Source organism: Podarcis muralis, chromosome 6, assembly GCF_964188315.1.
Source record: "Podarcis muralis chromosome 6, rPodMur119.hap1.1, whole genome shotgun sequence".
Taxonomy (NCBI): domain Eukaryota; kingdom Metazoa; phylum Chordata; class Lepidosauria; order Squamata; family Lacertidae; genus Podarcis; species Podarcis muralis.
Window position 1 is genome coordinate 39,794,401 of NC_135660.1, and position 27,841 is coordinate 39,822,241.

A 27,841-nucleotide genomic window follows, 5' to 3' on the forward strand; every position below is an offset into this window, starting at 1 on the left:
ACTTCTCTGAATTTTGCAGGGAGTTCTCCTGCTGTGTACAAAATGCATATACTAGGGTAAATTGTGTATAAAAATATATTCATGGAAATAACATCATATTAGGAGAAATTGCATGCAAAATATGAGCTGCTGAATTTTCATGAGAACTTTTTTTAAAAAGCCACAAATGATATGGAAATGTGGAGAATGTAACAAGACGGTGAAAAATAAAAAGCTGGGAACAACCAGCATGGTCAGATTCACCCTTCCCTATCATTGGAGCACACATTCACAACTTAATGAGTGTTCTGTCACATACCTGTATGTCAGTACATTTATTATATGGAATAATTCACAATTCTCACAAAAGCCAGAAGGTCCTGAGATTTCCCTCTAATATCAGCCTTGACCAACATGCTGAAATCCTCCAACATGTCCGGGACAAGGGCAAGAATCATTTGCACAATTTCCCCACTACCAGCAACAGCTTGTATTTGTGGAGGATTAAACTATTTCTCCCCTCTCAACAATTAGCTGCGGCAAAGTCTAAGACCCTCCTGATATTCAGTACAGTGGTGTACAGTGGTACCTCGGGTTACATACACTTCAGGTTACATACGCTTCAGGTTACAGACTCCGCTAACCCAGAAATAGTACCTCGGGTTAAGAACTTTGCTTCAGGATGAGAACAGAAATCGTGCGGTGGCAGCGGGAGGCCCCATTAGCTAAAGTGGTGCTTCAGGTTAAGAACAGTTTCAGGTTAATAACGGACCTCCGGAACGAATTAAGTACGTAACCAGAGGTACCACTGTACTGAGGGAACATAGTAAGCTGTCAGGCCATAGGTCCATCTAGTCAGTATTGTCTATACCAGAGGCACCAGCTTACACGGGCAATTGGGGATGGGGGGCAACATCACATACGTGATGTTGTGACGTCCCAATGTCACGCGCATGACATCAGGATGTCAGGAGGAGATGGTGGCTCCTCCTCCTCCAGGCGCTGCCAGCAGCAGGAGGCTGCTTCAGACATTCCCCTCCGTCGGAGGAGGAGAAGGAGAAGGAGCCGGCCACCATGGTCAGCTCCACACTTTGCCTCCATACGAAGGTGGGAGGCAAAACGGTTTGGCCCCCTGGAGCTGGCACCCCTGCTTTCTACTGACTGGCCATGGCTCTCCAGAGTTCCAGGCCGAAGTTTCTTCCAGGCCTACTTGGAAATGCCAGGAATTGAAACTGGGCCTTTCTTCAGGCAAAGCAGATAAAAGACAATTGTGTTTTAAATCAGAGGTGTCCGAGAACAGAGAGACATGTAAAATGGGGGCAGGGGGGTAGGCTGGAGGGAAAGGGGGAAGAATGCTATGTTGACTGGGGTCAGATTCATTTTTGGACAAATGAGGCTGCAATGCAAACTGTACCCATCAAACTTGTGCAAAGCTGGTGGCTAAAATGGGCTTCCGTCTGATGTGGGCTGTACCATGGCACAGAGGGAGGGGCCAGGGAAGTGTGCGTGGCATCTCTCTCTCTCTCTCTCTTGATTTCTATGAGGAAGTTCAGCTCTGTTTCCTTTCCCTCTCTCTGCACAATTTGAAACAGGAAGCTGAGTGAGCAGCTGCTTCTGCTTCTGAGCACTACACACAGACAGCTCTGGGATCTCCACACAAGTTGCCGGTTGGGTGGTTATCGTTATTTTTAAATTAACATTTGTTTTCATTTCGTTTCGGGACGGGCTCCTTCCCTCGCGAGTCAAGGCATGGATCAGTGCTGGTACCACGGAACCATCACCCGCTCAAGAGCTGAGGACCTGCTCTCTAAAGTAGGCAAGGATGGAAGCTTCCTTGTGCGGGCCAGTGAGTCCATCCCCTCAGCATACGCCCTGTGCTTGCTGTAAGTATGGCTTGTGCCTCTACTGTACTCAGCGGCTTCTCTCCTCCTTCTGCAGCAAGGCGTGCATGGAGCTAAAAGTACGGTCTGATCTCTCTGTATGTGACAGGTGATGCCTGTGCTCAACTGGAGGCAGCAAAAGAACTTGGGTGCATGGCTGGCACAACAGAATAAGCTACATGAGAAGAGTTGCTACACATGAGCAGATTTAAAGAGAGACAGTGGCAAAAGTGCAATTTCTTAAACAATTATGTAGGTAGGAGTAAGGTTTCATCTTGTTGCACCTATGGTTTGCCTTGTTTAGTTTTTTAAAAAGGTTTCCATTAATTCATTGAGGCTGCAGTCCTTTACAGTAAGCGCCATTGAACTCAAATGAAATTTACTTCTGAGTAGGCGTGCACAGGATTGGACTGATAATTTGGAGTCCACCAGTTCATTCTCTCCCTCTTTGTCTCTATAACGATAACAGGTGTGTTGTTGTTGTTTTGCATAAGGGGTACTACAAACATGCTGGCTTTCTGAATAACTCCTCAGACATATTTAGAGGATGTACGTAGTCTTGGAGGCTACTGCAGTGCAGAGGCATAGCATGAGGGGTGCTGTGGGTGCTGCAGCCCCGGCCGTAATTTTGAGAGGGGCGCCTTGGCTGTGGCACTTGTGCCTGGCGCAGGTCTGCCCCCAGGTCAGGCCTGACCGGATAGCGCACAGCAGGATGAGATTGGGCAACAGTCTCCTACCCTGAACTGTGGCAGTGTGGGCATACGCTCCACTGCTGCTGCAGTGCACAACTGGGAAGATGTGAAGGGAACATCTGTTTACCTCATGATCATCCATAAAAACATAAGAGCAGCCTCCTGGCTCAGGCCAATGGCCCATCTAGGCCAGCATCCTGTTCTTACAGTGACCAGCTAGATGCCTGCGAGAAGCCCGCAAGCAGGACCTGAGTGCGATCCATTTATTTGTCCTATCAACACCATGCATTTAAAGCACTCTTGTGCCGCTTTAAACAGCTGCGGCTTCCCCCAAAGAAGACTGGAAGCTATCGTTTGTTAAGGGTGCTGAGAGTTGTTAGGAAACTCCTCACAGTGCTACAATTCTCACCACCCTTAGCAAACTACAGTTCCCTGGATTCTTGAGGGGGGAGGGAGTCAAGTCTATCAAAGAGGCATGAGAATGCATTAAATGAATGTTTTGGATACTGACCCTCCTGTGGGACTGGGAGATCAGCTATATGGACTGTGCAACTGTCTGTTGCTGTCAGGGGTGCAAAGTAGTTGAGACCAGCAAAGGCTGAAGCATGGAGATGAATCACAGGCACTTCCAATTAGAGTTGCAGAGACAGACACTTCCCAAGCCAAGTTTGTGGTTGTAGAGGTAAAACATGGCTTAACATGAATGGGACATTTGGCAAAATTCAGGGAGTTTGAATTAAGAATTTCTTGGACCTTAGAAACTGGGAGGTAGCGCCTCAGAAGTTTGGAGAGAAATCTCCAATCATAAAGAAATATGAATATTATTTGATGGTATAGACTGATGGCTCATCAGCTGCTCCGTGAAGGGCCTGTTTGCAGTCACCTAGATGACCCACCTTTGATCTCACCTATTCTTTTCATATCCTTAATTCAGAAGCTACTCACAGCAAAGAACATGCATCCATTTCTCTTGGTCAGTTTCTGAGCTGGAATTTAGCTGGACTGGAAGCCGTTTAGAAGTGAGTCTACCCTGTTGCTTTGAGAATCTTGAGATCAGTCAGTAGATTTGTTCCCTGCTGCAGATGCCTATTGGCTTCCACTATGCTCTGCTACGTAAAACAAATATTAGAAAAATACCACAAGCTTTCTTTCATCCGTATGAAACACAACACTGTAGCATTGGGGAAGTGGAGAAAACACTATCTTAAATGTCAGCATAACCACATCTCCTTAGAGCTGCCACTTACAGATTGCTAAAGAAGAGGAAATGCATTACAAGAAAAAGAAGAAGAAAAAGGATGAATGAGGACACAGATTTGCATAAAATGTGCACATGCTAATTTGTGTGCATAAATGCAAATTTAGAAATAATTGTTATGATAAAACTACAAATATATCTTACCACGGTGGGGGGAAATGGTGATGAGCTGTCCAGTCTCCTCTTCCAAGTGAGGAACTTCAAGGTCCCTGCTCTCCTTCCTTATGGCTATTTAACTTTAAATTGCACTTGGACTGGGCTCTCTTTCATGGAGTGGAATGTCGTCTGCAAAGTGGGCCCCCTCCATGCCTTCTAAAACCCACCTGCACAAATGTAGAAGCCTAAAAGTATTCCTTTTTTAAAAAAAGGAAAACTGGGCTTCTCAGGAAACCATACTTGTGTTTTGCAGTACAGCCATAGCCATGCATTGAAACAAAAATTCCCAGTCAAGATATGAAAAAAAGAAGGCCGAAATTAGCAGCCGAAAACCATTTATAGACTCCAGAACATAAGCATATGATCAACAAATTGCTTGACGCATCAACACTTCTTGGCATGCTAACATTTAAATGTGGAGACCCTGCTTTAGGTATCTATGTTTAAAAAACTTGATCCAATGAGCAGTATATTAGTGAGGTCCTGAAATGTTAGAGGGCATATTGGGGGTTGTAAGTAATTCATTTTTTAAAAAATCCTGTAAACTAAAAGACTTCTCCTATGCATGTTTCTTCAGAAGCAAGTCCCACCAAGTTCAATGGGGCTTACTTTCTAAAAGCAATTTTTGGCATTCAGGGGGTACCCCCATCAGCTATATTATGGAGGGAGTACTTCTGGTAAATATAAGAATATGATTATGTCATTTTTAATATTATAGATTAAAGATATTTCATATGTGAGGTAGATTAGATGGAGAAATAGTAACTGCCCAAATGATATCCAGTGAGTATCGTGGCTGAGTGATGATTTGAACCTGGATCTCCTCCAGCCTAGTCCAGGACTCCAGCCATCTGGAGGGCACCAGGCTGAGGAAGGCTGGAAGAAGCTTTCAAGGAATCATTTTAACAAAGTGTTTCAATTGGATTGTGCAACCAATACTGCCTACTTGTTAGTCAGGTGGTCAAGTTATATGACTTTTATCTAGATATCTAGATTTCTAAATTCTGATGTGTGTGTCAGTTGCTTAAATTCAGTTGCTTAAATTCAAGATGTGGGTGGGAGATATCTTTGTTTGGTGATCTTTATTTAACGGCAACTGTTAAGAGTGCTTCCTGATAGCTTCACCATGAACTGCAAAATTATTTCATTGATCTGTCTAGATTAGCACTAAGGAAAGCGTATACATTGCTATGTTTCAGTTATACCCTCTACATTTTGATACGGGACATCATAATATCCCATAAAATTTAAGATGCCGTGTTTGTGGTGAGGAAGCAGGACGAAAGCTTCTTCTGCCTGCTGTTGGAGGAGCACATCAACTGATCAAAATCAGAGGAATTAGCATTTTAGTTAGAATGACAACAAAGAAGTCACAGAAATGTGTCTATGTTTGCCTTGGCTGCTATACAACCATAACAGCAATTTCTGGGTGATCATGTGGTCACCCATGTGCAATTGGATATATATGATCTTTTAGGTTACATCTATGATTGTGACCAATGCTAGCCCTACTCAGAGCAGACATGTCTAAATCAGGTTCATGAATTTAAATGGGTCTACTTTGTGCAGGACTTAGTTGGAGGCAAGGCATGTTTTTTTATTATTATGTTATTTTATGTGTTATTTTCATGAACATATGTATTTTTATGCACATCTTGCCTCAATACCCACATTTTTATATGCATTATTTGGTTAAACAACTGCATCCTTAAATTTGGAGAAATGGATGTTTCAAAGGTAGTAGTGTTTCACTTTCCACATTGTTACAGAAACTGTGAATTAGGTAGGCAACTTTTATCATGATAGCAAATGAGTGACACAAATATAATCAGAACTGAACAGACTGTCTGGACATTCAGTGTTTAACAGCTTGTGACGTAAATCATGCTTCAATGCAGCAGTTCTTGTAAAAGTTCACAAGCAAAGCGTAAGCTAAAAATGTGGTTTCGTAACATACGTCAAAATAGCTTATTAATAAGAATTCAAGCAGGGATGAGACAGCTTGCTAACTAAACCCTTTCAATGGACTAGTTTGTCTAGCTAAAGTGTTCAAAGCTTAACAAAGAGAGAATAAAGGTCCTATAGTGCTTACCGTGAAGGAAGAAGTAGTAATTTTCCTAGCATGATCTGAGATGGAAATAAAAATTTGAATGAAGACAGATGAGGCAGATAGCTGCACTAGTATGTTCTCTGAGCTCTTCCTGTCTTTAACAGAACTGCCTGTAGCTAAATAAAAGAAGGTTGTTGTTCTTGTTGTTTTAAAAAATGTATTTATAAATGCCCTTAAGATTCATTAGCCCTTTGACTACACTGCTGTCAGGAAAGAACAGAGCATGGGAGAGGGCCACATCTGAAAGTGAATAGACATTCTAGGGCAAGGGAGGGTTTACATTTAAAACAGAACCACAGTAACTGCAAAAATATATTTAATTGTCATGTGTGAAAATTCCTTCAGAAAACTGTCTGCATCAAAGCCCACACTCAAAAGTGAGGATCCTTCAGATATTCTAATCATGCTGGTTCAATCGTTCCAGCCCCAAGAAAAGCATCCAATTAATTGTCCTTTTTGGAGGTGAGACTCCCATTACTATAGAAGTCTGGAAATTAAGCCTAAAAGCTGTTGGTTTTGGGGTGTGTTTTTTTTAATGGCTCTTTCTGATCTTTTCTACTCTTCAGATAAAACTCTATCTTCTGCTCTTTCTTCCCTGAGTTAAAAAAATAATACAACAGAAAGAGAACAGAAGGGGAATACTCTTGGGTGGTGTTTTGATTCTGTGTTCAGTTAAGGATCATTTAATTACTTGGCAATCCATCGAGGAAAATAACCATTATAACAATGCAGACCAGAGGCACTGTATCAGTTTTTCAAAAGCATGAATGCGTCTGAATTGACAGAGTGCAGCCACACACATTCAGTTTAAGTCTCACACATTCAGAACCTAAATAGATGTGAAATGTTGCATTTGTTGAATCACATATCTGCCAGGACTGCATATAAAGGGAAGGTGGTAATAGGTCTGTTTTTTTACATAAAAAGTGTCCTGTGGATGAAATGAGCTGAACCGCCACCCCCATTATATTCCTGAAATCCATTTCTCTGAATCCTTTTCTCCCCCAGTCTGGTGTTGATACTAGGAAGTATACTGCACAGGGATAAAAGTGCTTAGGGTTAGGGGCCAATATAAGTCAACATCCTCTTAAAAAACAACAACTCTGGAAACTGACTCATGAAAGATGATGGGAGTTGTAGTCCCAAAACATCTGGAGGGCCGAGTTTGCCTATGCCTGCTATAGTTGCATCCCTAAAACCTCACAATCCACATTTTATTATTCTTAAAGTTGCAGAAACAGCCCAAACTCTTTGGATCTGGCTGAGGCAATGCTGTTTCCACACCCATGTTGTTCTTTACACTTGGATGTCTCTCTGTAAAGAGCAGTGGGTAGAATTAATCTTGGCCTGTGGGCAATCCAATTCCCTCCCTAGTCCTCAACTCTTCAGTCATATTACTGATGAGCTGTTGGGGAGTAGGGATGGGGAAGAAACTGGGTTTGGTTTGAACGTCAATAAGAAGAACCTACCTAATTTGCAGTTTCTGAAACAATATGCAAACCGAAACACAGCTACCTTTTGAAACTCAGACTTCTTCAAATTTCATGATGCAATTCTCCAACCAAATAATGTGCATAGAAGTGTGCGTACATTAGTGAAAATAGCATATAAAATGCATTTTATTAGGGGAAAATGCCAGCAAAAACGTGCCCATTGGGAGAAATTTGCACTAAAATGCTGGCATATTTTCACAAGGACTTTAAAATAAATTCACAGAATGATGCAGAAATATGGAGAACTGAATATAAGATTTAAAAAGAGAGAGAGAAATTGAGAAAATGAGATCGACAGATTGATCCACTTCTAGTATGGTGTTGTGCAGGGTCCTCAACCTCGGCCCTCCAGATGTTTTGAGACAACAATTCCCATCATCCCTGACCACTGGTCCTGCTAGCTAGGGCTCATGGGAGTTGTAGGCCAAAAACATCTGGAGGGCCGAGGTTGAGGAATCCTGGTGTAGTGGTTAGAGCAACCTTTCCCAAACTTGGGTCCCTAGCTATTGTTGGACTGCAACTCCTATCTTCCCTGACCACTGGTCCTGCTAGCTAGGGATGGTGGGAGTTGTAGTCCAACAACATTTGGGGACCCAAGGTTGAAAAAGGATAGGTTAGTGTGTCAGACTAGGATCTGGGAGGCTAGGGTTCAAATCACCACTCAGTGATGTATCTCACTGAGTGAACTTGAGCCAGTCATTATTTCTCAACATAATTTACCTCACAGGGCTTTTGTGAAAATAATAGGGGGGGGGGGCGTGCAGGGAGAACTACTGTATATATGCCACTTTGTGTTCTTTGGGAGTAAAGTAGGAGATAAATTATTTAAATGAAATTAATTATTTCTAATTCTCAGCCTAAGGTTGTAAACCTGGAAATAAGCCCCACTGCATTCAATGACATAAGACTCCTGAGTGGAGCAAAACGTTACTTTAAAGCACATTTATGCAATAAAATAATTAATGGTAGGCAATCACAAACAGAGATTTACAGTCAATCCCAAGGAAAAGAATGCTTGAATTTAGAGAAGTGGTTTTTTTAAAAAAGAAAGAAGCAGCAGCAAAATGACTTTATCATAGAAAATAAGCACCAGCACAAATACACTGAGGGCGTTCATCTGGCCCCTGTGTAGCTCCTTATCCAAAGGACTTCTGGCCCTTTCCTTTTCAACAACCAGAGGTTTTAATTAAGCTCTCCTATTATTAGGCACCTCAGAGAAAGAGCCAAACGTCTTTAATGCCATTCTAGTTCCTCCCAGTGTATACAGCAACAGACCCTTCCATACTTTCCCCCTCATTTACCTCAGCAGCTCACAGATAGATGGGAGTGCTCTAGTAGTGAGCAGGGGGAGAAGCATAGTCTGCTATGGTTCATGTGGGGATTAAGGCCACATCCACACCATACATTTAAAGCACAAAAGAATGATGGGAACTGTAGTCTGTTAAAAGTGCTGATCATTGTAGCTTTGTGAAGGGTAAACTACAGTTCCCAAGATTATTTGGGGGCAGCCAGGTGCTTAAATGTGCGTTAAATGTATAGTGTGGATATGCTTTCTGTGTGAGAAGCCCTTTCTTTACCCGTGTCTCAGAAAGTGAAACCCACTACAGACTTCACTTTTAGGGGTTCTTTGCTTTCAGGGTTCATCCTGGTGGATATGCCTCTGTTTTCGATCACACTGGGAGAGCAGCAGTGTTGGAGAAATATATGTGTAGAATGTTTTCCCATGACATTTCTGAAAACTGTCTTGACAAATCCTGAGATGATCTGCTTGCTCTTATTTTCTGGAAGTGATGAAGAAGCAATAGCATGGTCTCTTACGGAACAGCTAGTCATTCTCAGCAGAAATTCTGCTTTGCCTCTGAAAAATTTTGCAGAAGACAGTGTCTTTCAAAATATGTGATTATGGCTGGAGACAGATGATGTACCTTATGACAAGTGGCACATTCAACAGCTAGTATTTTGATTAGAATTGATGCAACCACAGACATTTTTTCAATTATATGTATGTCTCTGCTGCATAAGAGATTAGTTTCCCATTTTGAAACAAATAACCTCCTCTCTCCTTGCTAAACAGCAGTTTCTGTCCTAAGTGACATTGCGATTTGATACTTTTATGCTTAAGCATGACCATGGCCAAAGAAGTGGCGGCTGCAAAAATGGTCTTAGGTTCTTTGGTGGATTTTTGTAAAGTACCGGTAATCTGTCTTTCTGCTAATTCCACTTTTTGTTATGATGGAAACCTGCCCCCCCCAGCCCATGTCTGTGGGCATCATAACTTTGCAATCAAAGGCACAAGCCCTTAGAGGTTCTGTTTTTTAAATGGAAAATTTAAAAGAGAAGGAAATGGATGGAGAGAAATAAATGCCAAGTCCAAGCCAGAAACCATTCCATCTGTCCTGGAAGCCCCAATCCATAGAATTCCAGGCCAACGAGATGTTAAAACTCAAATATGTTAAAACTAATACATATGGAGCCATTCCAATACCATCTCTCTTTTCCTCTCTTACTGCTAACAGCTTGCTGAACTTTTCCTTGTCCCCAGCTCAGTTCATTAGCTGTCATCTGTGGCATAGGAGAAACATGATGACATCCACTCTTACTTGATATAACACTAGGCATTATCAGTGGAAATGAGAAAGAGAAATACCGAACAGCTCTGTAGCTTGTAAAGTCTGATTAGGCCTTCAGACTCAATATTCCAGGTATACTAAGAATTTTGGAATCCCAGAAACAGCCTTTGAAATCTCAAGATGGACTTGAATAATGGTGACATTTGAAAACACAATAAATGTGGGGTCACTGTACAACCTTCCTGATGATTACGTATCGATGTGACATTTTCAAGCTTATTTTTGCAACCTCAAGAGCCAGGAATGAGGCGAGGCAGTTAGATATCAATGGAAAAATAAAAATAAAGTTTTCAGACCGATCAAGTTGGCTGTGTATGCTTCAGACCAGAAGTGGGGAACCTTTGTTTCTCCAGACATTGCTGAATTATAACTCCCATCAGCCATGATCATTTGTCATGCTGGCTGTGGCTGATGAGACCTCAACAACATTGGGAGAGGCACAGGTTCTCTACCCCTACAGACTATCAACACAACAATAAACACTGTGATCAACATATCTTGCCAGACTTACCTTTTCTTCTTCTAACATCCTCTCCTCTTATGTGTCCCAGGTATCGGAACTGTGTGTATACCTACAGGATTCTACCAAATAAAGAACATAAGCTAGTTATCCAGGTAAGCCCTCATTTAATGCTAAATATGGCACTTTAGTTTCACATTCTATTGTCTTATATGATAAATATATCATAAGAGGGAGGACAAGGATGATGGCAGCTTTAGTCCAAGAACATCTGAAGGGCTACAGATTTACCATTCGTGTTGTAGAGGGATCTCAAATAGGATACTAACCAGAGACAATAGTGAGTGGTATGTTGGTAAATAAAATGTTGAGGAGTGCAGTGGAAGTGCACTGTTGCCCTAGTGTCAGTAGCTCTAGGTATTTTTATTCACAGTGGATTCCCTAACTGCGGGCGGCTGATTGCCATGGAGATGTTTCCAAGGCTATGCAATAAATGCTGCTGATTGCTCAGGAAAGCCATATGCAGTCTCATTTTACACTCTACTGCACAGCATAGAATTGGAAGGTACCTTTGAGGTCCCCAAGTCTAACTCTCTGCTCAGTGCATAATGCAATGGAGAGCCCATCACTTCCTGAGGCAGTATGTTCTGCTGTGAAACAGCTCTGTCTTCTGCAGGACAGTCTTTCACGTGTCATTCTTGCATTGCAAGGAGTTGTACTAGATGACCCTTGGGGTCCCTTCTACATTTCTATAATTCTGTGATTGTAGAAAGACTGCTATCATGGAATCACCCAGTTGTGGTGATTCATGCATTGGTAACCTCAAGACTTTATGACTGGACAAAATGCTGCAGCTAGACTGTTGATGGGGAGAGACAATCACCAGCACATAAAAGCTTGCACTGGCTGCCCATATGTTACCAGGCCAGGTTCAACATTCTTGTATAAATTAACCAGGCCCTTAATGGTATGGATCCAGGGTATCTTAAGGGACACCTGTTGCTGATCCACTGAGACCTTTAGGGCATTCTCTGATGGTGGTCTCCCATGGCTCAGGTGCACAGCTCATAACTACCAGAAGCCATGCATTCAGTGAATTGGGCCCAAACTCCCAACTGAGATTTGACAGCAGGGACCCTCCTTGCTGACCTTCAGGTGAATGGCTAAAACTTTCTTGTTCCAGCTGGTATTTTAAGGTAGCGTTTGGTCTTGTGATAATTCTTTATTGCTTTATTCTCCCATTTTCTGTGGATTATTTTTTATGCATGCCACTTAGAAATTCAAATAATTAAGGAGCATATAAATGTCTAAAATAAGTAAGTGTAAGCCTATAAACTTCTCTTCTCCGGGCTAAACACAAACAATCCTTTCAACCATTCCTTGTAGAACCATCCACAATCCTACCTTTTCCCCAACATGGGACATCAGAAACCACTGACTACACTTGGCCTCTGATTTCCAGATGCAGCATTTTCTTCCCTTTGGGGAAGGCCTTGATATAATCCAGCTTTTCTGCTCAGTGAGTCTTCTGGGGGAAGGAGAATGCCTGAGGCACATCCTAAGGGCAATCCCATTGAGTATAGGGGGGAAATTATATGATTTTTTTTATTTTTTATTTCAAGGTGTCTGGTCCATTTATGTGAGATGGGAAACTACTTTACCTGTTGCCATGCATAGTTCTTCTTCCATCATTTGACCTCAAGCAGGGATGTGACTGGGCTGCTCATACACTTGAATGCTGGGCCTTTTATGCCCAGCATTATTCATAAGCACTTCATTCATCCAATGTCGTCTAAGGATATCCTTCCCATTCCTGGCATGAAAGGGCTCTGATTTTGCTCTCCTTCAGCACTTCCTGACCTCAAGATTCCACAGTAGTTTCTGGCCTTGCACAGACTGATGAAAGCTTTGCGCATCTGGTCACTTTTTTTCCTGCTCCGCCTCTGAGGTCGGGACTCTGTGTAACAGGAAATCAATGACACACAGTGCGTAGTTTGAAAGCAGCCCAGCAACTGTGACTCATTGCTCACTAGATGAAGCTGAAACTGTAGGATGCTTATGCATTCTTATCACACTAGAAGCTATCAGCTTACTGGAGAGTTGATGGGGCCTGATAAACATGAAGGTGCTTTTCCTGTTGGAGTCCCCACTGAAAACATAAGAAATGTGCCGCATGTTAACAGGGCCAGGCTGCAAGTCGCCAGGCTGCAAGTCGCATTGTAATAAATGGAGCTTGTGTGCAGAACCTATTTGGATCTCTCTCTCTCTCTCTCTCTCACACACACACACACACACACAGAGAGAGAGAGAGAGAGAGAGAGAGAGAGAGAGAGAGAGAGAGAGTTCTCCAAATGAATGTTCTGAATAACTCAGGTTTAGGCGCACTAATTCCAGTTGTGTAAAAAATAAATAAATTCAACCCCATGCCTCTCCACAGGGAGGTAAGAGCATAGAAGCATAGAATTAAAGAGTTGGAAGCGAACACAAAGGTCATAATCTTTTTTGCCCATTGTGGGGCTCAAACCCACAACCATGAGCGCTGAGATTAAGAGTCTCATGCTCTACCAACTGAGGTATATAGCCACAAGGTAAAGAGAAAGATAGCATGATGCTAAAGCCATGAAGTCAGCCGTTGTAACTGATGTTTTATGAGAGTCCTGGAAGGGTCTTGCAGACATATCAATATTAGCATCCACTAGGTAGGATGCCAGAGATTGGACATGGGACCTTCTACCACTGAGCTATGGCCCTTCCAATTTATTAATTTTAGTATTTTTAAACATTAAACTTCCTTGGGTACCTTAGCAGAAAGGTAGTAAACAAATGGAATAAACCAACCAACCAACCAAAATACATTAAAATATAAAACATACAGAACATAACTTACAAAACAGCTATAAAATTTTGCTCCTGCCTATGTAAAAAGATTCAGTCAACAATCACACCAGTTTTCCCCCCTCCTTGTCTGTGCAGATATATGTAGTATATTCCCCTAGTATGATTAGTATGGCAGCTTGGAATTGATCCTGTATTTCCTGCAACTGGCCTTGTCACAGACGTCATAGACAGAATTTTATTTTATTTTCCTGTGCAAATGAGACACAGTGTCAGGTTCTATGTGGAAATGGGAATAAGGGCTATACTGGGAAGTATGCCAGTTCCTGCACTGGAATTTTTGCCAGTCCACCCTCCCTAGCTTGCTGTTCTAACCATCTGAAAAAGACCTTAGGAAGCTATCCTTCCATTGTTTAAAAATTATGTGACCTATCCTGCACACAGCTGATGGCTGTTTGACATGAGATAATGTAGGGCTGCCATACGTCCAGAATTTCCTGGACATACACAGAATACTGTGGTCAAAAGCAGTGTCTGAGCGGAAATCAACTATATGTACACGGAATTCCAGACATATGGCAAGCCATGTTAACAGTGCCGTTTTTGTCGATTCTCGTAAATAATAGTTCAAAATACAGTGGTACCTCGGTTTAAGAACAGTCCAGTTTAAGAATGATTTGGTTTACAAACTCCACAAAACCGGAAATAGTGTCTTGGTTTGAGAACTTTACCTCGGTCTAAGAACAGAATCCGAACGGTGGAAGGGCACTGGTGGCGGGAGGCCTCATTAGGGAAAGCATGCCTCGGTTTAAGAACGGTTTTGGTTTAAGAATGGACTTCCAGAATGGATTAAGTTCGTAAACCGAGGTACCACTGTAGCTCGAAGACTTTTTGAAATATGGCAACCCTATGTAACCTTACAGCATGTAGGAGCAGTAACTGAGTTGGCTCATACAATTATTATTTGTTAAAGCAAGTAGTTTTGATTCTCTCTTGTCACACCTTCATGGTGACAAATGTAATATGGTGCCCAGGCAAGCAAGAATGCTGTCTGTACCAATTCCATTTCACAATATTTGCCCATATGAGCACAAACACCTGGAGACAACTCTGGTATGCTCCCAAAGGGAGCCCAAAGCACTGTGTTAAGCAGTTTCATATTTTCAGTATTGAAAACTAAGAGTTCATTCAGTTTTCAGCTTGTGTGTATTGGCATTCTGTTCCATCATTTTTGGAAATGTCATATTTGAAAGCCTTTTTACGCAGCCACCATTCATGCACATTTGCTTACATGCTGTAGGAGCAAAGGAGAACTGAAGTGAGTGGAGAAAGTCACCTACTCACAGCAAGACCAAGAACCCCTGGCTTATCTCTCTTGCGGCCCGGGGGAAATATCCATGTAAAAGATGAGTAGGATCCATCCCTCTGGTGGGTGATGCACAGTTCCATAGAAGAACATAGTGAGCTGCTAATGGCCAAAGAGAATGCATGGCTGATTTTGGCTTTTAAAGATTTGCATGACCCAAGGCAGGAATATAAAGAGGATTGCCTTTCTCCCCATGAGTCTATATGTCAGTTGGGGATAGATGGATCAAATTGTTTGCATTCTGTGTTACTTCTGAATACACTCAATCATAGGTCTGTTCCACCCTGGGTTTGGTGGGGGCGTTTCTTAAGCACCAAAAATGCATTAAAATTGTATGCATTTTCTACACTTTTTTTTTTTTTTTTTTTTTTTGCTGAGAATTGTAAGGATACCCCTATTCACTTCCCAGATCTATAATTCTCAGAGTGGTTTAACAATCAATCCCTGGGAATTCTGGGAATTGTAGCTCTGTGAGGGGAACAGGGGTCTCCTAACAACTCTGCACACTCTTAACAAACTTACCATAGCTCGGGCGGTGTCTCCAGCGCCGATCGCGCAGCGGGCCAGAGGGTGGGGGAGCGCGTGCCCATATGCGTGCGCACACTCTATTTCTGGCACACTTCCAGGTCTGAGGAGCACTGGAAATAGCTTGTGTGCATGTGCACGGGCCTCCTCTGACCCCGATGTGCACCGGAAATAACGCTTGCGCATAAAAGGTAAAGGTAAAGGTACCCCTGCCCGTACGGGCCAGTCTTGACAGACTCTAGGGTTGTGCGCCCATCTCACTTAAGAGGCCGAGGGCCAGCGCTGTCCGGAGACACTTCCGGGTCACGTGGCCAGCGTGACAAAGCTGCATCTGGCGAGCCAGCGCAGCACATGGAAACGCCATTTACCTTCCCGCTAGTAAGCGGTCCCTATTTATCTACTTGCACCCGGGGGTGCTTTCGAACTGCTAGATTGGCAGGCGCTGGGACCGAGCAACGGGAGCGCACCCCACAGCGGGGATTCGAACCGCCGACCTTTCGATCGGCAAGCCCTAGGCGCTGAGGCTTTTACCCACAGCGCCACCCGCGTCCCCACACTTGCGCATGCTCATGCGCAAATAACACTTGCACATGCACACAAGCTATTTCTGGTGCTCCTCCGACCCGGAAGTGGGAGCCATTCAGTGCAGCACCGGTAAGAGCTGGCAGCAGCAGCGGGCAGCGGGGGTCGCCGTAGGCCAGATAAACGAGTCCCTTGGGCCTTATCTGGCCCGCGGGCCTTATGACCCCTGGCTTAAAGTCATGGAATAGTGCTTTAAATGCACAGTGCAGTTGGGGCCTAGGGATAGATATACTAAAGAAAAGAAAACCTTGCACAGCTCAAACATTCCTGGTTCATGTAGATTTAGGCTGCTATTTCAGTATGACAATCTTGCAATAATAACCTCTGGATACTGACTGTGTAAATAATCTCAAAGTGCTTTCGGAAGATGCTTCTGTCTTTTAGTAGATTCAATTGATTACATATGTCACTGTGCATTACAGCTATTGTTACCACATATAAATCTTTTCATGCCTTGCATTTAGGAGTTCAGATTAACAGCATGCCAAAAAACCCATCCCACTGCTATTTTAGCTTTTCAAATGACAGAACCGCTTGAAAACGCAAAGAGTGGTGTTACTTGTCTTTATGCCAACACTTGTTGGAAAGAGGAAGTACCATGTGTTATTTAATTACAGTACGTTTTTTAAAAATTAATTACCCATTCCCTAAGTACAGTATTTTAGACAATGTCGGCATGGTATGTTCCGTAAATGCTGTGCGCTTATACTATAATGCATATGTTGGCAGATAATTATTTTTCAACTACACACATAGTCTCCTGCATAACTGTTTTAGGGCATACACAGAATAGAGTGTTCTAAATAGCTTATTTTCAAATTTTAGGTGCTTATCAGAAGCATGCAAGCACCCATTTTCCTGGTAACCCAGGGCAACTAGAACATTTCAATAAACAACGGGATGTTGTTTGGAAACCTGTGAAAAACATTTATTTTAAAAGCAAATTTCTGGCATTTATGAATGGGGAGGAAATGCTGTGTGTACCACTAACAACAGCTGCATGTGGCTACTTACGGATGACCCCTACCCCTTGGGCATCTCTAATGTCAGGAAACGGAAAGGCCATGATGGCAATCGTCAATATTAGAGAAGCCGTGAAAAGAGAAATTAGCTAAGATATGTATTTTACATGATGTACTCTTAATAGGAAATTCGAAAATGATAGAAGATTATGACATGCAATTTATTTTAGTAGAAAACAATGGTTTGTATCCAACAAAATCCTCCCACCCGCAAAAAAAACCATGTGCAATGGTGAAGGGGGACAGTCAGAAAGGCTACAATGGGACTTCTCCCTCTCCATTCCCCATACATGCACCCCACACCCCAGATTTGCTCCAGAGGGTTGGGGGAACCACTAGAATAGAATTCTCTGGAGCGGGGGTGGCATGGGAAGAGGAATGGGAGAGGAACTCCTGTTGTGCAGGTAGAAATCATTGCACTAATGGTACAGCTTCGTTGCACACAATCCTGTGAACATGATTATTGTGAATACCTGAAGAAATAAAACAGCGCCAGCATTGATAGATTAATGTGACTGCCTTTAAATTATGTCCCCAAACAAAATCAAATGGGAGTTTGTTGCATTCTCTATCTTTCTCTAAGATCTCAATGGCTTGTGTCTTCAATATTACTTTCTATAAGGACTTAGGAATAAGAGTGTCCCCACCGCCATTGCACCCTAAAAAAATCAAAACCCAGGAGCTGATGCCTTATGGTCCCAGTTAAAATCACATTCCCCCAGCCCCTGGTGCTGTTTTTGCACTGTGAGGAAACATCGTGTTTCGTTTTATCCCAATTACCATGAACAGCAGATGAGGTAAAAAATGCTTCCCGTCTGTGCCCACTTCAGGTTGTCCATGCAGGTCGGGGGTTCATATGACAGACTTTTCCTGCATACAAAAATCCCCTCCCTATCAAAAAATTAGATGTCAAAGGGAAGATTTCTAGCCTAGACTTCTTTCTAGAAAGCTAGGTTTCTATCTAAAGGGACATTTTCGTGCACTCAGTCATGAAAACTGGCACCTCCAATCTACGGTGGTACAGCCCAGAAACAGGTTTACCTCATCTGCTGTTAGTGAGAACTTTTGTAGAAGATGAACATGAGATTTCGACACATTGGCTTTTAGGAACAGCTAAACCTCGGTACAAGTAATGAGCACAGCTTGCTGTCAGCCACACCAACAAAGCTCACACTCCCCCTGTCATCCTCATTCAGTTCCACTTTCCTTTCCACCCGCAAAGTTGCATTTAAAATAGTCTAAACTTGCGGCTGGCTTGTATTTTGGGAAACAGCTTTTTCTTCCAGCTGCAAGTCCCATCTTAAGGTCACATTACTGTGATAGGCTTCTGGAATTGCTTTGCCCAAAGTGGGTTTTCATCATTTTAGTAAATGATGTTTACAAAAGCATATCTGGCAGGGGACGGGGGAGCAGGGCCTGCATAACCTTTTCTCCCTCCCCAACAGCTTTCTCTCTCCCAACCCCCCCAGCTTCCTTGCTTCACAGGCAGCTATAGGTCCTTCCCCCCCACCCACTCAAACACACACTGAGGCCACACACTCACCAGACTACTAATGTGCATGTGCATTTTTGTGCATGTTCACCCACACATGAGCACTTCCAATCAAATGCTATCTCAGTGTTTCCCACCCACAGTAGGGGGCAGAGCTTGTTGCACCTAGGGAAGGCCTGTCCCTTTTAGCCACCTGAGGTGAAACAGGAAGCTGCCATCCCACCGCTGTCCCCTAAGCCAAAGCCTCCTTTACATAAGTTGTGGGTGGTGCTTGCGAAGCAGTGGCTATGACAGCTATTTTCGGTGAGATCTCACTTCTCCAGGTCTTGGGGGTTTGCCCAAGGGGCTTACTGAGGTCTAAAGTGCATTCTTTGGCCTGTGGTGCAGTAAGATAATTTTAAACTCGGTGGCCTTAGTCGGGGTGGGATATTTTTTTTTACAAGTTAATGTGTATTGCTTCACTTCAGAATGTCGTATGACAGCTCTGCTGCATTTGGGATCCCTCCTGCTTATTCTGCTGAGGGGAGGACCTGACCTCTGTCCTGTCCTGCTCTGACAGCATCACTGTCTGTGGCAGTTTAGCTACACTCCACAGAGATGATATTTGGGGCCATGAAAACTGGCTGTTAGTGGACACCTCAACATCAACTCCCCACCTCATTCTATTAAAATTTACAGTACAGGTCTCAATAATACAGAGAGTGTGGAATTCTCCCTGCCATCCATCCAGTGACCACAAGGGCAGAACCACACCAGGCATTTAAAGTACATTCAAAGCACATATCTTTCCCCAAGAATCCTGGGAACTGTAGTTTCCCCCTCACAGAGTTACAGTTCCAAACACCCTTAACAAACTACAGTTCCCAAGATTCTGCGGTGGGGGGCCCATGTGCTCTAATGTGTGGAGCCATGCATTTTACATCTGCACTGAATGGTAGTTTCTGTACCAAAACCCGGTTTGAAGTCAGATTGAAAGGTCTGGATAATGGATAGTGGATCCAGTGAATCAAATGTTGGCGTTTGGGGAATTTGGAGAGCAAACCGTGGCATGTAGAAAGGGGGGTGTTACACAGTAAGTAGCTGGAAACCTGGGACTGCTACTGAAGAGCTCTTAGTAGGCATGATGTGGTGGAAGAGGGGCATATTGGGAGTGGGCAATGATGAGGTTTTTTTAGTTGCCAATCAGTGGTTCTGCTAATAGCTCCCAGCTCCATGTGGCAAATATCCTTATGCATGTCTTAGGTAAGGAGTGTGGACCTTCACAGTTATATAGTGATCCACGCATGGCTAGCCCAAGTAAGTCAGATCATATCCAAAACATACATTTAAAACACGTGGCTTTCCCCAGAGAATCCTGAGAACTCTAGTTTGTTAAGGGTGCTGGGAATTACAGCTCTGTAAAATACAGTTCCTAGGGTTCCTTGATGGAAGCCATGTGCTTGATGGTGGGATCTGGCTTACTTGGGCTAGATGACCTTAAAACACCTCAGTGAAGCAATTCCCCCTGATCGGCTTCTCTGTGTTAGCTTTAAGCCTTATTCTACACATTGAGCAAGTGTGCTGTGCCCATACATTTGGGCTTGCATTTCAAACATGAGCAGAGGGGGAGAAAAAAGACTGTATTTTGAAACTGTGATTTTTGACTACTAAAGATAGTGACTCTCATGGACCTCAGCCGTCATCCCAGCTTGCTTTCTGCGGTTGTGCATTTCTCACTTCTGCTTCTACTGCTTGTTTCCATTTCTGTTCCTCATTAAATTTAAAAAAGTAAAAACACCCAGAGCCAGAATCCATGTTGTTCACTTTTCTCCTCAACTGTCCACATTCCTACATAGATGGTTTATATCAAATGTAATCAATATTTTCCCCAAGATTTTGCTGCAGCCCTGGTGACACTAATAGCACTCTTTGGTATTTTCACTGGGTCTGTATGGGATAAATATTGTTATGTGCACTCCAGTCTCCAAGCCATACTGAGGAAGGACTGATCTCTCTGGAGGGGGTGGGAATTCAGGGGTGGCTGGTGCCCTTTGTGACTGGTAGGGTACAAGGCAGGGAGCTCAAACAGGAGGTGGAGTCAGACTCAGGTTGCTTTCATATTGTACTTTTAAAGCACCATGATACCACTTTAAACAGTCATGGCTTCCCCACAAAGCAGTTTTGGAACTGCGGCTTGTTAAGGGTGCTGAGGGTTGTTAACTTACAAGATGCCTATTCCTGTCACAAAATTACAATTCTCTTAAAAGTCCATCTTGCTTACAGGGAATTCTGGAAATTGTGGGTCTGTGAGGAGGAACAGAGGTCTCCTAACAACTCTTAGCACCCTTAACAACTATAGCTCCCATAATTCTTTGGGACAAGCCATGGTGGTTTAAAGTGGTATTACAGTGCTTTAAATTTATGGTGTGAATGTGGCCTTAAAGAGAGAGAAAGCGAGAGAGAGAGAGAGAGAGAGAGAGAGAGAGAGAGAGAGAGAGAGAATAAACTAATTCTAGTTTTGTCCCCATCCTCTTCCCTTCTACAAGGGTAACACTGAGACTAGGAAGAAGATAAGTAGGAAGAAAGGAAGATAGATGGGGACTGGCTAAGGTTGGTAGAGCAGTAACCTACTTTCCGTAATAGATGGGCTGCCGTTGCAGTGATTGATATAGGAGACACACACTATAAGCAGGTCAAGAATGTGTGCTAGAAAAAATATTGTCGCAGTTAAAATCCCCCAAAGTGCTTTTGCCAACAGTCTACAAGCTATTGTTGTGTAGGGATGAACCAATGTAAAGGGGAAAGGGATTGACACTGAAGGTTAAGTAGGGTTAATATTTTTGAACCAGTAATTTCAGAAGAAATGTGGCAAGTTATTTTCACACACTGAAAGCAGCTACTCAGTTTCTACAAGTCTGAGAGACAATTCTTTTAAGGTTTCATATGGATTACGTTCTGCAGAATGAATGCAAAGATATGCTGTGTATGTAGCCTGACTCATCTGAAGAGAAGCTTTTGCATAGGTTTGTATCATTTGAAACACAGGAGTGCTTGTCTGGTCTGATGTACCTACAGTGCAATCCTGTCTCATCTGAAATAAGCCCCACTGAGTTTAATGGGGCTTTATGCTTCCAACGAATGAGGGCAGAGGGGTACACTCTCGATCTTGCTATTTGCTTGTGAAGACAGAGTTCCTCTGTATGTAAGTAAGTTAACCAGCTGCCCATTGTTTAAAACTGTTCCTGGGGAAGCAATGGGCTATAGCTGATAATAGTCATGCTTGGTCTGCATGCACACACACCATACCTTTAAAGGACATTTGAAACACATTCCTTCCCTCAAAGAATTCTGGGCACTGTAGTTTACCCCTCACAGAGCAACTCTTAACAAACTGCAGATAATTGGTTACATAACATTTATGGACTAAAAAAAATTAACAGTAACAAATACTGCTTGTATTCATTGCATGATTTCCATTCCTGACTCTAGAACATGTGAATTGTGGCAGTGGCTGTTTCTGTTTCCATTTCTGATCATCCCTAGCTGCTGTAGTGCCAGAGACTTAATTGGAAAGATGACAAAGGATGTGGCATTGTGTGGACTGAGCTTTCATTTAACTATTGTCCACCACTATATGCTCTTTCTTTCTTTTGGTGGGAATGATATTTAGCAATATTTGACATCTGTGCTTTGTGGGGTGTTTTCAGGCATCTGAAGGTGTTCCAGTGCAGTATTTCAACAACTTGGATGATCTGATAGAGTTTTACAAGAAAGAGAATATGGGTCTGATCCGGAGCCTTAAATTTCCAGTCCCGAAGGAAGAGGAGGAGGCAGCAGAGGAGCCAGAGGAGGATATGGGTAAGAAATTCAAAACACAGAAGATTGTGCTCCCAAGATTGTCAGTTTATTGGAAATAACAGTGTTAAATTGTCCAGACCTAATCAATAAAACCTATCAGTTGAAGAAGGAATTGTAAATTGTCTTTGCCCCACTATAAAGGCTGTCTTTCTTACACACACACACTTCAAGGAGCAGGTGGGCAGTACCACAAATCTGTAAGCCATGCCAGTAGAAATTTTGACTCGCTGAATGAAAGGTAGTCTACCATCCATGTATGGTGACCAGCCTCTTAGGGGCTCAATAAATGTCCTGATTTTGCTGCTTGCTTGCATTCACCTTGCACAAGTTTTGTGCAGGTCTAGGCAATACTGTTGTTGTTGTTGTTGCAAGTTTGCAGGACAACAGCTTAAACTGTTCTTAATTTTCTAAATATCTGCCCTTTTGACCATTGCTTGGACTCATTGCTTAGGGTAATACATAATGTTATACAACAGCTAATTGCTTTAAGTAACAGGAATAAGCTGATACATATCCTGTAATGGATTTAAGGTTCATTGGCTGTGCATTTTAAATTCTCTATAACAAAGGCATATTTAGTTCAGTACTTCCACAGAGGTGTCATTTTCAATTTTCTTTTGTTGCATCTATAATTCTTTTCCTCTTTCCGATTTTTCTCATTCACTTAGCACGCTCATTGTTCTTTGTTCATTAAAGTTTCTTACTTCAGTTTTGAATGTTCTTTTGTGCTTCTAAGCTGCAGAAGGCAGCTTCCGCACCAGGGTCATTTAGTACTGCTAAAACATAATTTTTATACAGTACAGTCGTTTGGAACTGCAATTAAAACAGTTGTTTCAAATGTTGTTTAATATTTTGTTTATGTGTCCTACCAATGTGGGCCTTGAATTACTATTTCACCATTTTAAAACAAAATAATAATAATAATTTTAAAAAAATAGAAAGCAATAGTTCAATCCCACACACCCCTCTCCCACTTCAGGAAGAGAAACTGATTAATTGAGAGGCAATTCAGTATTGCTGTGCCCTCATGGAACAGAAAGCAGTTACAGGATCAGAAGTCACGAAGACAAAGCTTATATAGTTAAAGGCACAGTAGTCCTGGAAAAAACCCAGTAGTCCTGGAAAAAACCCAGCAACAGTTTGCCAGTCTGTAATGAAGATGCTGACACTGCTATTGCATCTAAAGTGATAGCAAGCACCACAAATCTGGTCTGAAAAATGACAACACAGAAAAATCTGGCATGAAATGGGTCATCTAGATTCTGTGTAAAAAGTGTGTAAATGAAGCTTGGCAGTTGCTGACAAAACAGCTAAGGCAGAAGCAACCAAAGTTAGCTGGGGAAAGAGTCTGAAAAGTAAGACCACACTACTTTAAAAATACCTTATTGCTTCCAGCTAAATTTTCATAACCATGGCTGCAGTTCTTGACAATTAGAATTCAGCAAGATCATTAAAAAAAAATTCTAATCTACTACTTAAATTTAAATGGTTCAGTTTCTTAATATGCCAGTTGTATTTTGATTGCTCTGCAAGCATAAAGAAAGGAAGCTGACAATTAAGGTTGTACACTTCCACTTTGGTCTGAAGGTGTACATTGTACATGAAACCTCTTCAAAGCCGCACTAGCTCTGGCTGTGAAATTTGTGAATTCTTCATTGATATTTGATTCCCAAGAGAATGTAGTTTGCAAGGACGTAAATTTTTCCACTGCTTGGTGGGTGTGTTTGCTGATGTCAATCTACCATGAGATGTAAAATGATTTATTTCATTTATATCCCACCTTTCCTCTAAGAAGCTCAAGAGTAAATGGGGTGTTCCCCCAGTCCTTGTATCCTCAGAGCAGGGGTACCAACTTGAATAAAATATGGGGGGGGGCAGGTAAGCCCCACCCCACATAATTAATCACATGATGTGGTACATGCACACCATTTCAGTGGCAATGCCCATCAACTTTTGGGGGGGCCTGGCCCCCTCAAATATTTTATGGGGTGGTGAAGGGACCTTGGCTCCTAGCAGTTGGCTCCTATGCCTCAGAGCACCCCCGTGGCATAAACCGGCTGAGAGACAGAGACTGGCCCATGGTCACCTAGTGATTTTCATGGCTGAGTGGGGATTTGAATCCTCTTAACAGTGCAATCAAAACCCAACATCTTCCAGGATGAGCGAGTTTGGAATAGGCAGATGCTGGGCTGTCTGGCTCAGCCAGCGCTTAGCCAGTGGAATGAAAGCCTGTGGAACCTATGGGTGTAACTGTTTTGGGGGTGTGGCAAGGGTGGGGCAGGTTAAGGAGAGACTTGCACCTATTTCAAAGCTCTTTCAGTCCTATCACATGACCTGGCAACCTAGCAGAACTTAGGCCAGCCAAAAGGGTGGTATAAGTAAAACCCTTAAAGGTTTGTTCTCCCGCTGCCAAGCTCAGGACATTGGGGCAACATATGCTGGCTTAGTTTAAGCCAACGTAAATTCTGTTGATTTACACAGAAACAGCATAGATACCCTCAGAATAGCAACCAACTGAAAATTCAAAAAGCCATTGAAAAGTAGCATGGAAAGACAGCTGGAGAGCTTTTGGATCTTACTCTTTCCTTCCCCTTTGCGACAGATCCTATACCTGTGCCGCCTCTATTACCTCCACGCAGCATGTCAGTACCACCTCTGGCAACTGAGGCAAAAGAAGATCTTTCTCCAAATGAACATGCCCAGGTGGTGGAAGTGAGCAAACCATCCCTTTCCGAGACGCTGCTCCAGCGATTACAGCACCAAGACACCAGCAGGTGAGATCTAGCCATTCATTTATTTGAGGAAGTAGAAACAGTAAGTCTAGAAACGTATTTTACTGTGTTTTGCTTATCACAGCCATTTTGAATAGGGCCCCCAAGGGAGATCCTTTAGTAGGTCCTGCAGTAACAGGAGACGTTGCATGCGGTGGAATTCTCTTTTTTGTCCCTATATAAAAGGTACAGGAGGCTGTCAACCCTAATAGTGCAAACACAAAAATCTGCCACCTGATAAGAGGGTGGGGCTCAAAATTATTTTGCAGGTGGCAGCTAAATGAGCGGGCTGGGAGTCCTCTCAGGAAAAGGTTAGAAGGGTTGTTTTTGTGTGGGTTGCAGACAGGAAGGACTCCTTCCTTCCCTCAGTATAAGGAGTTACTCATACATAACATAGTAATGAAGAAGAAAGAGATAAATAGCTGGTGGAGCATCATGGTCACAGCTGCAGTCGTCTCTGTACATGCTTGGGAGTCAGTCCCATTGGGCTCAGTAGAATTTACTTCTGAGTAAAGGTTCACAGGACCAAGCTGTTCAGCACTGAGCTACAAATCAAGGTGCCCCTGCTTTAATTCTTGCCTACAGCACAAAGTTTTTTGTTCACTTTTTATTGCCCCTGTTATCTGCATTATTTACCTACCTTGAAAAAGTAGTTTGAACGAAGTAGTTTGAACACTCCCAAAATCACTATATGATTGTGAGTTACCATTACAGAAGTGGTGTTGGCAGCTCCCCCCCCCCCCCGACAGTTCCCTTCCTTAGAAAAAAAATCATCAATTTTTAAAGGATAAGCAGCAGAATTGGGACCTTCTCCCTGCCACAGCTGCCTCCCCTGCTTCCCTCCCTCCCCTTTGTTCTCAGGTCTGATATCACACTAGCTCTCATTCACTAGGATATTTTGACCATTTGCAAGCTCATAAGCCTTAGTGGTCTTCCAAGCAGTTTCCCCCCTTTTCTCCACAGTATTCCAGAAGAGCACTTCAAACTCATCCAGGATTATTTGCGAGTTCATGTCACCAGTGATCTTGAGACAGTACAGCAAGCGCCTTGGAATCTCCCTCAGCTGAAGAAATTGCTTGCAACACTTTGCAAAGGACTCTTCAGGTAAACACAAGTTAGTCTGGACTCTGGAGGCACATTTCGACTGGTAGCTAACAGGGAAATTCTGCGTGTACAGAATTTGTATGTTAAGCCTTTCCTGAAGGCTAGTTTACTGAAGCAATCCTGCTGCAAACCATGTTCCCTTTGGTGGGAGACTACTCTGTTTGCTGCAGAATCTGACCGACAAATATAGATGTTCCTTTCCCTTTTGAGCACACATGGGAATTACTATCAGCTTAACTCTTGTTATCAGTTCTGCAGTTCTACCCACACAGTCACATCCTGTATTGAAGACCTGCATTTTTTTAGAGCTTCTTGCTTATTTAGCAACACATCCTAGAACTAAATTCAAGTTTCTAAAAACTGGCCTTTGCAGCTTGTGCTACAGAAAATCAGCATGGCATAATTTCAAGCAGTCTCCTTTGGGCTGATTAGCAACAGCTTGTCTGTCTAGCACTACACAGAGAGGTTCTTATGACCACAAATCTCAAATTCATATCTTTCTGCTTTCAGTGAGGTATCTCGGACTCTTCCTTCTCTGGAGTCCTTACAGATGGTGTTTGACCAGCAGCTGCCTCCAGGGCTCCATCGACATTCTCAGGTATGATCTGCTGGAGGAGGCAGGAGGTGGAGCAGGTTGAAATGAGAACATCAAACTGGCAGGCGATGTGGGAAAGCACTTACTGCATAATTATGCCAAATAACTTGTTTCTTGACTCCAAGGGAATGGAGCACACTGCAGGCTTTGGAGCAGGGTCAGCTGCACTTGCGCTAACATTTGTTTTCTCAGTTTCCTCAGTTTTATAAGCTAAAGTGCAGCAAGGTTCCTCAGACCCAAGACTGCAAGTTTGTTGTTACATCTCTCAGTGTATAGTTTTTTACCACCCTTTTAGGGGAAAGGGATATAGCATACCTTCCAACATTCGTCAGATAAAAATAGAGACATTCTGTTCTACAACAGTGTCCCCCATGCAGGGGCGGAAGAAGGGTGTGTGTGGTGGGGGCGGGCCGCCATGGGTGTCACCATTGAGGGGGGGGTGACAAAATGCTGGGTGGCACTCACCGTGGGGCCTGCAGCGCGCCCAAGCCACACGTCTCTCCTGGGAGTGACATGGGGGCTTGGGCACCTGCAGGCTCTGCGCTGCCCCAAATGGTCCACCTGCCGCCGCCTCCTCAGCTGTAGGGCCGCTGAGTAGGAGGAGGCATGCAGACTCCTCCGAGGCCCTGCAGAGCTCACCTGCCCCATGGGGGGCTGGCCCTGCTCCTGGGTGCCCAGGCACCCAATCGGCTTGCTCCACCGCTGCCCCCATGCAGCCCCTACATACATGTACAGTGGTACCTCGGGTTACATATGCTTCAGGTTACATACGCTTCAGATTACAGACTCCGCTAAGCCAGAAATATTACCTCGGGCTAAGAACTTTGCTTCAGGATGACAACAGAAATCATGCGGCAGTGGCACAGCGGCAGCAGGAGGTCCCATTAGCTAAAGTGGTGCTTCAGGTTAAGAACAGTTTCAGGTTAAGAACAGACCTCCAGAACAAATTAAGTTCTTAACCCGAGGTACCACTGTACTGCCAATGGAATAGGGAAAAGGGTATGCTGGCTGAACTGCCCCAGTGGCTGTTGCCAAGAGGAGTATGTAACAATAC

The 27,841-nt window shown here is 43.2% G+C and overlaps 2 protein-coding genes across 4 annotated transcripts in view; one reads left to right on the forward strand and one right to left on the reverse strand.

The window, feature by feature from the left end:
• LOC114598132 (nuclear body protein SP140-like protein) overlaps positions 1-27,841 on the reverse strand; it is a 402,008-nt gene that overhangs the window by 254,126 nt on the left and 120,041 nt on the right. The gene's annotated exons all lie outside the window — the stretch shown is intronic.
• The window catches only part of INPP5D (inositol polyphosphate-5-phosphatase D), a 60,121-nt gene continuing 33,776 nt past the window's right edge, over positions 1,497-27,841 (forward strand). The window contains exons 1-6 of one of the 2 annotated variants that reach the window (XM_028730711.2): positions 1,497-1,862; positions 10,750-10,813; positions 22,167-22,317; positions 24,920-25,091; positions 26,052-26,192; positions 26,703-26,790. In XM_028730711.2, coding sequence (XP_028586544.2) covers positions 1,729-1,862; positions 10,750-10,813; positions 22,167-22,317; positions 24,920-25,091; positions 26,052-26,192; positions 26,703-26,790 — 750 coding nt within the window. In that variant the 5' untranslated portion in view covers positions 1,497-1,728. Of the gene's footprint in view, positions 1,863-3,507; positions 3,571-10,749; positions 10,814-22,166; positions 22,318-24,919; positions 25,092-26,051; positions 26,193-26,702; positions 26,791-27,841 lie in introns of those variants that run through there. The other variant, XM_028730712.2, reaches the window with a different exon arrangement.